The following is a 10,800-nucleotide window of genomic DNA, read 5'->3' as shown; positions in this document are numbered from 1 at the left end:
ATGTCACTCGTACTTTATTGATTGAGTCATCTGTACCATCTAAATATTGGGTGGAAGCTTTGTCTACTGCTGTCTATTTAATTAATAGATTGCCATCTAAAGTGCTAAATCTTGAGTCTCCATATTTTCGTCTTTATCACCAAAATCCTAACTATAGTGATTTTCATACATTTGGTTGTGTTTGTTTTGTGCATTTACCTCTTTCGCAATGCAATAAACTTTCTGTACACTCTACTAAATGTGCTTTTATGGGTTATAGTACTTCACAAAAAGGTTTTATTTGTTATGATCCATGTTCTCACAAATTTCGTATTTCTAGAAATGTTGTTTTCTTTGAGAATCAGTAATTCTTTCCTACAATTGTAGATTCATCTTTTGTTTCTCCTCTTCTTCCTACTTTTGAGGATTTATTATCTTCTTTTAAGAGGTTCAAACCTAGATTTGTGTATGAACGATGTCGGCCAACTTTGCTGTAGTATTTCTCAGCTTAGGTCCAAGCTCTGAATTCAGCCATGGAAGATCCTAAGTCTAGAGAGAATATTTTGGAAGAGAAAATTTTGTTCTGTTTGTATTGATCTTTCTCAATGTACAAATGCAGTGCTAAATAGCCAACTGCCCACGTGCTATCTCTAACAAACTAACAGCTGTCAACAACCAGCAAACTAACTGTTAATATAATCATTAAGCTAATTAATCAACTCAACTAATCTAACTTCCAATACTCCTCCTCAAGCTGGAGGATGAAGAATATTAAGTACTCCAAGCTTGCTCAATAAATACTCATGTTGAGTTCTTCCAAGCCCTTTTGTGAGTAAGTCTGCTTGTTGATCTTTTGTTCCAATGTGATGAGTCTGCACAATTCCAGCCTTAATCTTGTCTCTGATAAAGTGGCAATCTATTTCGATATGCTTAGTGCGCTCATGAAAGATGGGGTTTGCTGCAATCTGTATAGCAGCCTTGCTATCAGAATAAACATCCACGGGTTGCTTGATGAACACATCTAATTCTATGAACAATCCTAATAGCCAAGTTATTTCTGAGGTGGTAGTAGCCAAACTTCTATATTCTGCCTCAGTAGAACTTCTAGACACAGTTTGCTGTTTTTTTTATTTCCATGAAATTAATAATTCTCCAAACTTCACTAGGAATCCTGTCACTGATCTCTTGGTGTTTGGGCATGCAGCCCAATCTGCATCACAAAAACATGTTAGAGAGTCAGCTTTGTTACTGCTCATCAATATTCCCATTCCAGGTTCTTGTTTGATGTATTTCACAAGTCTAATTGTTGCATTCCAGTGAGACTCTTTAGGTGTCTGCATGAACTGACTTAACGTTTGTATGGCAAAGCTTATGTCAGGTCTTGTAATTGTTAAGTACAACAATCTTCCTATCAGTCTTTGATAAGCTGTGATATCTGTCAAAGGAACATCCTCTGAGTTTCATGTGTGTTCATCATACTCAATAGATGTGAATTTCTGATTAGGATCCATAGGTGTGGATGCTGGCTTTGCTCCTCCTAGGCCCAAGTCTGAAATTATCTGCAGAGCATACTTCCTCTGATTCAGCAATATCCCTTTGCTAGATCGAAGAATCTCTATTCCAAGGAAATACTTCAACTCTCCCAAGTCTTTCACCTTGAATTTATGATGCAACACCACTTTGGTTTCATGAATTAGATCATCATTGCTCCCAGTAATCAATAGGTCATCTACATAGACTAAGATCACCACGATGTCATCTCCTCTTCTCTTGGTGAACATTGAATAGTCATATAAGCTTTGGCAATACCCTGCATCTATCAATGCATTTGATAGTTTGATGTTCCATTGCCTTGATGCCTGTTTCAGGCCATACAATGACTTCAACAACTTACACACTTTAGCCCCTCCTTGACCTTTGAAGCCTTGTGGAAGCTCCATATACACTTCCTCAAGTAAGTCACCTTGCAAGAATGCATTGTAAACATCCATTTGAGATAAATTCCAACCTCGTGAAGCTGCCAATGCAAGGATGGTTCTGACAGTGACCATCTTGGTCACCGGAGAAAATGTTTCATGATAATCAAGGCCCTCTTGTTGACTATAGCCCTTGGCAACCAATCTTGCTTTGAACCTTTCAATCTCTCCATTAGCTTTGTATTTCACCTTGTACACCCATTTGGAACCCACTGCATTTTTACCTTTTGGAAGGTCAACCACTTCCCATGTGCCATTGTCTTCTAGAGCCTTAATCTCCTGTTTCATTGCAACCACCCACCTAGTATCCTTGGAAGCTTCTTTATAGTGGTGTGGTTCTGTGACTTCAGAGATTTTTGCTACGAAACTTCTACAATTATCAGATAATTTGTGATATGACACACAGTCAGTCAAGGAATATGTAGTTGCCAAATTGGCTTTCCCTTTCCCTGTACTGATATAATCTTCATGCCAAAGGGGTGCTTTAACAGTTCTTGCTGATCTTCTTGGAGCAATCTGAGCCACGTTTTCCTGAGAACCTGGGACTATCATTTGTGCAACCTCATCAGCAGTATAGTCATCACTAGGAGATGAGACTACATCATTATCATCAACCTCAGTGACAGTAGTATCAATATCAGGACAATTTCCAGTAGTTGTAGCATCATGTATAACATCAACAGTAGGCATAGAAATAGTCTCATAAATAGCTATGTTTTCATTTGTAACCATTGGATCTGAATGAATTTCATCATAATGATGAGGTAATGTAGGATCAGTATTATTCTCCTTAACATGGATCATATCAAGGAATTGATCAGGTTCATTAGAAGAGGTCTGGCCAAAAGGAAATAAGTGTTCCTTGAATACTACATCCCTACTAATAAAGAACATTCTGGTTGCAAGGTTGAGAAGCTTATAACCCTTTTGAGTAACAGAGTACCCCAAGAAAACAGCTACCTTGGCTCTTTCCCCAAACTTATCAATCTTGACTGGGTTGGTAGCATAACACATGCAACCAAATACCTTCAAGTGACTGAACAAAGGAGTTTTTCCATATAATAGTTCGAAAGGAGATTGACCTTTCAACACATCACTGGGTAATCTATTTATCAGATAAACAGCTCCTTCAATGCATTCACCCCAATATCTGGCAGGAATATTGGCTTGAAACTTAAGAGCTCTTGCAACACTTAGGATATGTCTGTGTTTCCTCTCAACTACCCCATTTTGTTGAGGGGTATGAACACAACTACTTTGATGAATAATACCATATGAAGTAAATAAATTAGTACAATTTTTGTTAAAAAATTTAGTACCATTGTCCGACCTAACAATCTTCACAACAGATGCAAACTGAGTCTTTATTTGAGATAGAAAAGTTCTAAGCACCACAATTACATCACTTTTCAGACTTAACAAGTAGATCCATGTAAATCTAGTATGGTCATCAACAATAGTGAGAAATAATGTTTGTTGTCATGGGTAGGAGTCTTGTAAGGACCCAATACATCCATGTGCAGCAACTCAAAAGGTATCATGCTTCTAGTAGAACTAATAGGAAAAACCAATCTACTATGTTTAGCTAGTGGACAGACTGGACAGTCATTGTTTGCAGCGACATTCAAGTCTTTATTTTGTAGGAAACTTAAACTCTTCATAGTCTTAGTTGATGCATGCCCTAGCCTCTTATGCCATAGATTTCCATCAGTGCATCTTCCTTCTACAACTGCATTATTTACTAAAGTAGTCATATCCTTCTTACGATTATCTTGCTTCAGAACATACAAGCCACATTGTTCCTTACCAATCCCCCTCACCCTGCCACTGTAAAGATCCTGAAATACACAAAAATCAGGAAAAAAAGTGACAGAGCAAGATAGGCTCTTGGTCAATTTGGAAACTGACAACAAATTATATTTGAAGTCTGGGACATAAAGCACATTATCCACCAGCATATTCTCAAGAAATTCTGCGATTCCAATATGTGTTAAATTAGATTGCCCTCCATTAGGCATATTTACTTGTTGCTTACTATTGATTTCAGTCCTACTTTTGAGCATGTTATAGTTAGCAGTAATATGGTGTGAAGCACCTGAATCCACAATCCACTCTTTAGAATATAGGTCTGCCATTAAGGAAGTAGCAATACCTGCCAGATTGCCTTGATGCTCTCCAGTGTCCCTTTTAGCATGTAACATCCCCAAAACCTGCTTGTGTTGTTCTTCTGTGAAAGAATAATATTGGCCATTGTGGTAGTATCCTAGTTGTTCACCTTTGTAGTAGTGTCCAGGAGTTACTCTCTCTTGTGCTACAAAACTTCTGCCAACATTTGTATCCATAGCAACTGTATTAGTCATAGCAACCGCATTAGCCATAACTTTCTTCCCTTTCCAGTCTGCTGGATAACCAATCAGCTGGTAACATTTCTCCTTCAGATGCCCCTTGAGACCACAATGTGTGCATTGCATGAAAGGTTTCTTGCCTCTATATGGTTGTCCGCGACCAACCTGCATAGCTATCAGATCACCTCTTCCTCCTGTTATTCCAAATGAACTGGACATGTGTCCTTCATCTTCACTTATCATGGCATAAGCCTGGTTCAATGTAGGCTCAATTGTTTTCATCAGAATTTGTCTTCGCGCTTGTTCATACGATTCGTTTAAATCAGAAAGAAATTGAAGTAACCTCTGTCGTTGTAAGTGTTCGATGTAATCCTTCGATTTTGCGCAATCACAACCTGGTGAAGGCACTAAAGCATCATATTCAGCCCAAAGCTCCTTCAATTTGGTGAAATATGCATCCACAATGTCAGGCCCTTGAGAAATCGTAGCTATTTCTCTATGCAATTGGAAAATGCGAACTCGATTCACTTTACCGAATCGCTCTTTGAGATCTTCCCAAACCAGATGTGCATTTGATGTGTATACAATTCCACTAAGGAGATTCTTCGACACTGTGTTCATGATCCAGGACAGCACAATCGCATTACATGTTTCCCAATCTTCATGCAGATCTACACTGAATTGATCCTTTCTGCAAGTGCCAGTTATGAACCCCAATTTTCTCTTAGCTTGTAAGGCGATACACATCGATCTTCGCCATAGTCCGAAATTATCTGATTCGGTTAGTTGTGTTGGAATCAAAGTCGATCCCGGAGTATCCGACGGATGAACGTACAAAGGATGCGTATGTGCGAGCTGTTTCTCAGTCTCCATTTTCGCAAAGCTCAAAAAATCTCAGTAAAGAGCTCAAAATTCTCAGAAAAGAAAAAAAGAGAAAAAAAACGTGCAATCCAGTCACGCCTGCTTTGATACCATGTAGAATTTCTCAGCTTAGGTCCAAGCTCTGAATTCAGCCATGGAAGATCCTAAGTCTAGAGAGAATATTTTGGAAGAGAAAATTTTGTTCTGTTTGTATTGATCTTTCTCAATGTACAAATGCAGTGCTAAATAGCCAACTGCCCACGTGCTATCTCTAACAAACTAACAGTTGTATACAACCAGCAAACTAACTGTTAATACAATCATTAAGCTAATTAATCAACTCAACTAATCTAACTTCCAATATTTACCCTATCCCGACACTGATCCACCGCCTCAAACTGCACCACAACTAGAATCTGAGAATTCTTCAAGATATGGTCCTCTTGAGCCTACTTGGCGATCTACAAGAGCATCTCGTACTCCCAATTGGTATGGCTTTTCCTCTACTTTATCCAACATATCTGTTCCATCTTGTTACTCACAAGCTTCCAAGCATGAATGTTGGCAGAAAGCAATGGAGGAAGAGCTTTGGCTCTTAAAGAAAATGACACATGGGACATTGTTTCATGTCCTTCAAATGTCCGCCCTATTGGATGTAAGTGGGTTTATTCAATCAAACTTCATTCTGATGGAACTCTTGATCGGTACAAAGCTCGATTGGTTGTTTCTCATTGCCTACATCAGATGTATGCAAGTTGAAGCGGTCTTTGTATGGATTAAAACAAGCTCCAAGAGCTTGGTTTGATAAGTTCCGGTCTACTTTGCTACAATTTTCTTTTGAGCAGAGCAAATATGACTCATTTTTGTTTCTTCGGAAAACATCTACAGGTTGTGTTCTTCTTTTGGTGTATGTAGATGACATTATTATCACAGGAACTGATTCTTCACTAATCACTTGCCTCCAACAGCAGCTTAAAGATTCTTTTCATATGAAAGATCTTGGTACTCTTACTTATTTTTTGGGTTTGGAAGTTCATAATGTTGCTTCAGGTGTATTTCTAAACCAACACAAATATACTCAGGATCTGATTTCTTTGGCTGGTTTTCAAGTTTCCTCCTCCGTAGATACTCCACTGGAATTGAATGTGAAGTATCGATGTGGGGAAGGCGATCTTCTTCCTGATCCAACTATATTTCGACAATTAGTTGGGAGTCTTAATTACCTTACTATTACTCGGCATGATATCTCTTTTGCAGTTCAACAAGTTAGTCAATTTATGCAAGCTCCCCGTCATCTCCACTTGGTGGCTGTTCGTTGCATCATTCGGTACCTTCTAGGAACATCTACTCGTGGATTGTTCTTTCCAAGTGGTTCTCTTATTCGTCTTAATGCTTTTAGTGATTCTGATTGGGCGGGATGTCCTGATACTTGTCGTTCAGTCTCTGGTTGGTGCATGTTTCTTGGAGAGTCATTGATATCTTGGAAGAGTAAAAGGCAAGATAGTGTGTCAAAATCTTCAACATAGGCTGAATATCAATCCATGTCTACTGCTTGCTCCGAGGTTGTATGGCTTCGTGGATTACTTGCTGAGATTGGATTTCCCCCAATCTCATCCTACTCCTCTCCACGCTGACAATACAAGTGCTATTCAGATTGCTACTAATCCAGTTTTCATGAGAGGACCAACACATCGAAGTGGATTGTCATTATATACGAGAAGTTGTAGATAAAGGAGTCATTACTCTTCCACATGTGTCCAGTGATCTTCAAATAGCTGATGCGTTTACAAATCCATGGCACGGCAACGCCATCAGTTTCTAGTAGGCAAATTGATGCTTCTTGATCCACCAGCATCAATTTGAGGTGGGATGTTAGCATGATAGACAACTAAGTGATTGTATATATTAATGTAATTATATAGTGATATAAATTAGCATGATCATATACATTTGTTGTAGAATCATATGAATAAATATTGTGATAGAATAACTAATTTGGAGGGATAGCAAGGCAAATTTAGAGGGATTCAATGGCAAATTTGTATAGATAGAATAGTTGATCTTTAGGGATAGGAATGGCGGATCTTTAGGGATGTGTAATCTTTATTTTCTCTATATAATGGAAAGACTCTCTCACTTTGAGAGGCATTCAAGTGAAAATTGACACCAATCACATGACGGTGATGAGAAAAATTTGATCAACATGAGCAAATATAAGGGCGATCGAGTAATGGTGATGAAAAATAATTCAAGAATACCAATAACTAATATTGGCAAGACAGTGTCCGTGCCTCGTCATATCTCGAGACAAAGTGCAATTTCAGAATGTCTACTACATTCATGTAATTCCAAGTAATGTTACAAATTGTAATGTCATACACCATTCATGAAACTCAAAAAATCTAATGCAAAGTTACCGAATATTACATTCATGAATTGTAATGTAATACACCATAAGAATTTGTGCTAGAATTAGACATTGTTTACCTCGGTCCCGATAAAACTGATGGCAATTTTGAGCTGATAGCGGCTTCCCTCGGTTGGTTGCCTGCCCCAACCTTAGGTACATTTCTGAAATTATAATCTAAGTTGGTTTCAACAGTCACCAAACCTTCGAGTGCCTTAACCACCAATGACATGGATGGTCTCTTGGAGAAATCGCCCTGTAGACACCATGCAGCAATGCTCATCATTTCTGTCACTGCTTCTCTGTGGAGCTGCATATCTTCGTTTCTGTCAACCATATCTGTGAGCTGCTCTTGTTCTGCTTTTCTCGTAAAAACAGTTAGCAAATGGACATCTTCTTCATCAGTTTGGGACCAGTCCAAATTCTTTCGTCCACAGAGAGTTTCCAAGAGCACAATTCCAAAAGCATACACATCAACTTTTTCAGTGATTATTGAGCTCAACCATTCAGGGGCTATATACCCCGGCGTTCCTCTCATTCTAGTCACAACTTTGCTTTTGTCTTTCTCAATTAGCTTCGACAGACCAAAATCAGATATCTTAGCATTGAAATTTTGATCTATAAGGATGTTTTGTGGTTTAATGTCCAAATGAATTATCTTATGGCTGCAATCCTCATGTAGATAAGCTAATCCTTTCGCAATATCTGATATTATCCTCTGCCTTGTGTTCCATGTAAGCCCATTTTCTTGCGTGATCCACCTCGATCCATTCACCATGTATACTCATAGATTAGAAGCCTGTGGCTTTTTTCGGCACAATATCCAAGGAGTTTTACCAGATTGATATGGTGAATGCCACCGACTGTCTTTACTTCTGTTAAGAATGATTCCTTTACTTGACCTACTCCATCCAGATGCTTCACATCTATTTTGGTGCCATTTCTCAGTGTTCCTTCATATACAGAGCCAAATCCTCCTTTCCCGAGCTTTATGCTGAAATCTTGTGTAATTATTTTCAGCTCATTGTAAGAGAATCGAATTAGGATTCCCGGTAAGATTGGTTCTAGATCCAGAAAATCACCAGCTTTGCGTTTCTCCGATCTCTTTTTGGAAAGAGCAGAACAAACTGAAAGAATCAAAATTATCCCAATCAAAGTACATCCCATGATAACTTTGAAAGGCATTTTCTGTCTAGGGAAAATGACCGGTGCATTTGGGGAATTCTGCACCTTAAGAAAAGCTGTTCCTACTCCAATGTCCATGAGAGAGAAGACTTCATTCAGTAACAAACAGTTCCCTCCTAGACTCATATTCAGATACGGATCATAAACAGCAGCTTTGCAAGAACAGTTACTCAGACATGCCCTTTGTCAATCTTCAATCTTTTTCCCCTCAATCCAAAATACGCTCGAGTTTAGTTCATGACTGAACTCAAATGAAAAATATGCAGTATTCTTTAGCTCTACAAGACTATGATACTGTGAAGAGTCACAAGAAATGGGCGTCAGCTCAGTGCCTCCGAGATTTGGCTTCCTCTCAGAAAATGGCCTGAAGAAGTTGACTTCAACCGGACAAGTACATTGTCCTTCATTTGCACAAATGTTGTATCTCCCACACACCATTGGGTAGCCACAGTCAGAGAGTGTCAAAATGTCACATACCTCTTTCCAATTAAGGCAGAGCATATTATTTTCAAGGTTGTCCAATTGATATATGCGTAAATGTCCATCATGCCCAAGCTGTATGTATTGAGCTATCGATGTAGAAGGATATTGTAAAGCAGTAAGGATATGACCATCAAAACTCCAATAAGGACTATCGGGATTATCTGAACTGTAGTAATACTGAGGTGGATCAGAATCTATGTATGTGGCCCAGCGTCCATTGAGAACAGTAAGAGAAAATAAACCTTGACTCGAATTGTCTGCTGAAATGCTTTGTTGAAGTTTGCTTTTAGTTACTGCAGTAACTTTTAGCAAAATAAGTTATTTAGTTTGAATAATTTGAATTTTGAATTTTAGTTAGTTTGTTTATGTTGTTGAGATATTTTAGGGTGTTTAAATTTTAAATTATGCAGAATATGTGTTTTATGTTGGCTATTTAAAGCCCCTCAATGCTTAATAAATTCATTGAAAGCTATTGAAAGTCATTTCAATCTATTGAGAGACATTTTCAATCTGTTTGTGCTGCCCCATTTTTAAAAAAACACCAACAGTTTGCTGTTAGGTTCTGACCAGAAACCAAATTCTTCCCGGGGAGCAAACAATCTGTAGGATGATCAAAAGACTGCCAAACTGTGCGGTTGGTCGTATCAAAGAGCATGAGATTCCCCGTTTCTGTCAAGTTAAAGCCAGAAACAGATTTTCCAGTGGTATTACTGGACCAAACAAGAGTGCTATCAGAGTCTGCGAACACCAAGTTGCCATCTTGGCCTAGTTGCAAGGTTGCATTGGCTTTCTCTGGACGGTCTCGATTAGCAGACCAAACTAAGTGTCCTCCCTCTATATAAATGGTCTCACCAGCGGTGCTGTTGTAAACTACTAATGAGATACCAAGAAAGCATTCTGTCGGATAGAAATTGCAAGAGAAGCCGTAGAGGAATTGTAGGCCAGTATTTCGTTCCAGAAGGATGGGTGTATAAGTAAGTTTGTTGATCCACAAAGTGGGAACACCGGAAATGAAATTCACTAAACGTTGGGATATAGCGAATTGAGAAGAACAGAAGAGAAGATAAATGAAGAAAAGGATACGAAAATATTGTCTATGTTCTTCCATCATTGCTTTCTCAACAAAGCCAAAGCTAATAGAAAGATTATATGTATCGGTTTGCTTGTTACTACTCCCTCAGTCTTCTTCTTGTTCGTATTATGTATAAGTAGGAGTGGCAAACTAGCAAGTTGAGTCGAATATGAGTTGATCGAAAATGAGTTAATAAAAATGGGTAAAATACTCTACTCAACTCATATTTTAGATGGATAAAAACGAGTTCCTCAATGGGTAATATGAGTATCCATATTTACCCATATTATTATAGGGATCATGTTAAAAGCTTCAAAAGCAAAATATACTCTTCAACCCACACCCCACACCCCACGAAAAAAATACTTAGAACTTTTAAATTTAACCTGCCCACCCCCATCCCTACCCCCAACTCCAACGCCTCAAAAATTATTATTTTTTTACTACTCCGACTCCCCCTTCCCCCCGCCAACCCACCCACCCCCTAACCCC

The 10,800-nt window shown here is 38.6% G+C and overlaps 4 protein-coding genes across 4 annotated transcripts; 1 reads left to right on the top strand and 3 right to left on the bottom strand.

The window, feature by feature from the left end:
• Positions 1-2,915: 2,915 nt before the first annotated feature.
• Positions 2,916-5,225, bottom strand: LOC107060885 (uncharacterized). The gene is made up of 2 exons (XM_015309396.1): positions 4,108-5,225; positions 2,916-3,793 (listed from the first exon to the last, which is right to left on the bottom strand). The coding sequence occupies exons 1-2, from the start codon at positions 5,171-5,173 to the stop codon at positions 3,759-3,761; spliced, it is 1,101 nt and encodes a 366-aa protein (XP_015164882.1). The 5' UTR covers positions 5,174-5,225; the 3' UTR covers positions 2,916-3,758.
• Positions 5,226-5,719: 494 nt separating this feature from the next.
• On the top strand, positions 5,720-6,687 carry LOC107060877 (uncharacterized mitochondrial protein AtMg00810-like). Its single transcript, XM_015309354.1, has 2 exons — positions 5,720-5,816; positions 6,050-6,687. The coding sequence occupies exons 1-2, from the start codon at positions 5,720-5,722 to the stop codon at positions 6,685-6,687; spliced, it is 735 nt and encodes a 244-aa protein (XP_015164840.1).
• Positions 6,688-7,640: 953 nt separating this feature from the next.
• LOC107057749 (G-type lectin S-receptor-like serine/threonine-protein kinase SD2-5) lies at positions 7,641-8,346 on the bottom strand. Its single transcript, XM_015309394.1, has one exon. It carries the CDS (start codon positions 8,344-8,346, stop codon positions 7,645-7,647), a length of 702 nt encoding a protein of 233 aa, XP_015164880.1. The 3' UTR covers positions 7,641-7,644.
• A 1,344-nt stretch (positions 8,347-9,690) lies between these two features.
• On the bottom strand, positions 9,691-10,388 carry LOC102584405 (G-type lectin S-receptor-like serine/threonine-protein kinase At5g24080). The gene has a single exon (XM_015309395.1). It carries the CDS (start codon positions 10,345-10,347, stop codon positions 9,742-9,744), a length of 606 nt encoding a protein of 201 aa, XP_015164881.1. The 5' UTR covers positions 10,348-10,388; the 3' UTR covers positions 9,691-9,741.
• Between the last annotated feature and the right edge of the window lie 412 nt (positions 10,389-10,800).

This window comes from Solanum tuberosum, unplaced genomic scaffold (genome assembly GCF_000226075.1).
Source record: "Solanum tuberosum cultivar DM 1-3 516 R44 unplaced genomic scaffold, SolTub_3.0 scf00102, whole genome shotgun sequence".
In the NCBI taxonomy this organism is placed as follows: domain Eukaryota; kingdom Viridiplantae; phylum Streptophyta; class Magnoliopsida; order Solanales; family Solanaceae; genus Solanum; species Solanum tuberosum.
Note: the sequence above shows the minus strand (reverse complement) of the source record. Positions and strands in the feature narration are given on the sequence as shown.

Coding starts and splice junctions, on each gene's coding strand:
- LOC107060885 (XM_015309396.1), bottom strand. CDS start 5,173: ATGGAGACTGAGAAACAGCTCGCACATACGCATCCTTTGTACGTTCAT. Junction 3,794..4,107: donor GCATCAAGGCAATCTGGCAG/GTATTGCTACTT, acceptor TGTGTATTTCAG/GATCTTTACAGTGGCAGGGT.
- LOC107060877 (XM_015309354.1), top strand. CDS start 5,720: ATGTTGGCAGAAAGCAATGGAGGAAGAGCTTTGGCTCTTAAAGAAAAT. Junction 5,817..6,049: donor AAATGTCCGCCCTATTGGAT/GTAAGTGGGTTT, acceptor AAACATCTACAG/GTTGTGTTCTTCTTTTGGTG.
- LOC107057749 (XM_015309394.1), bottom strand. CDS start 8,346: ATGGTGAATGGATCGAGGTGGATCACGCAAGAAAATGGGCTTACATGG.
- LOC102584405 (XM_015309395.1), bottom strand. CDS start 10,347: ATGATGGAAGAACATAGACAATATTTTCGTATCCTTTTCTTCATTTAT.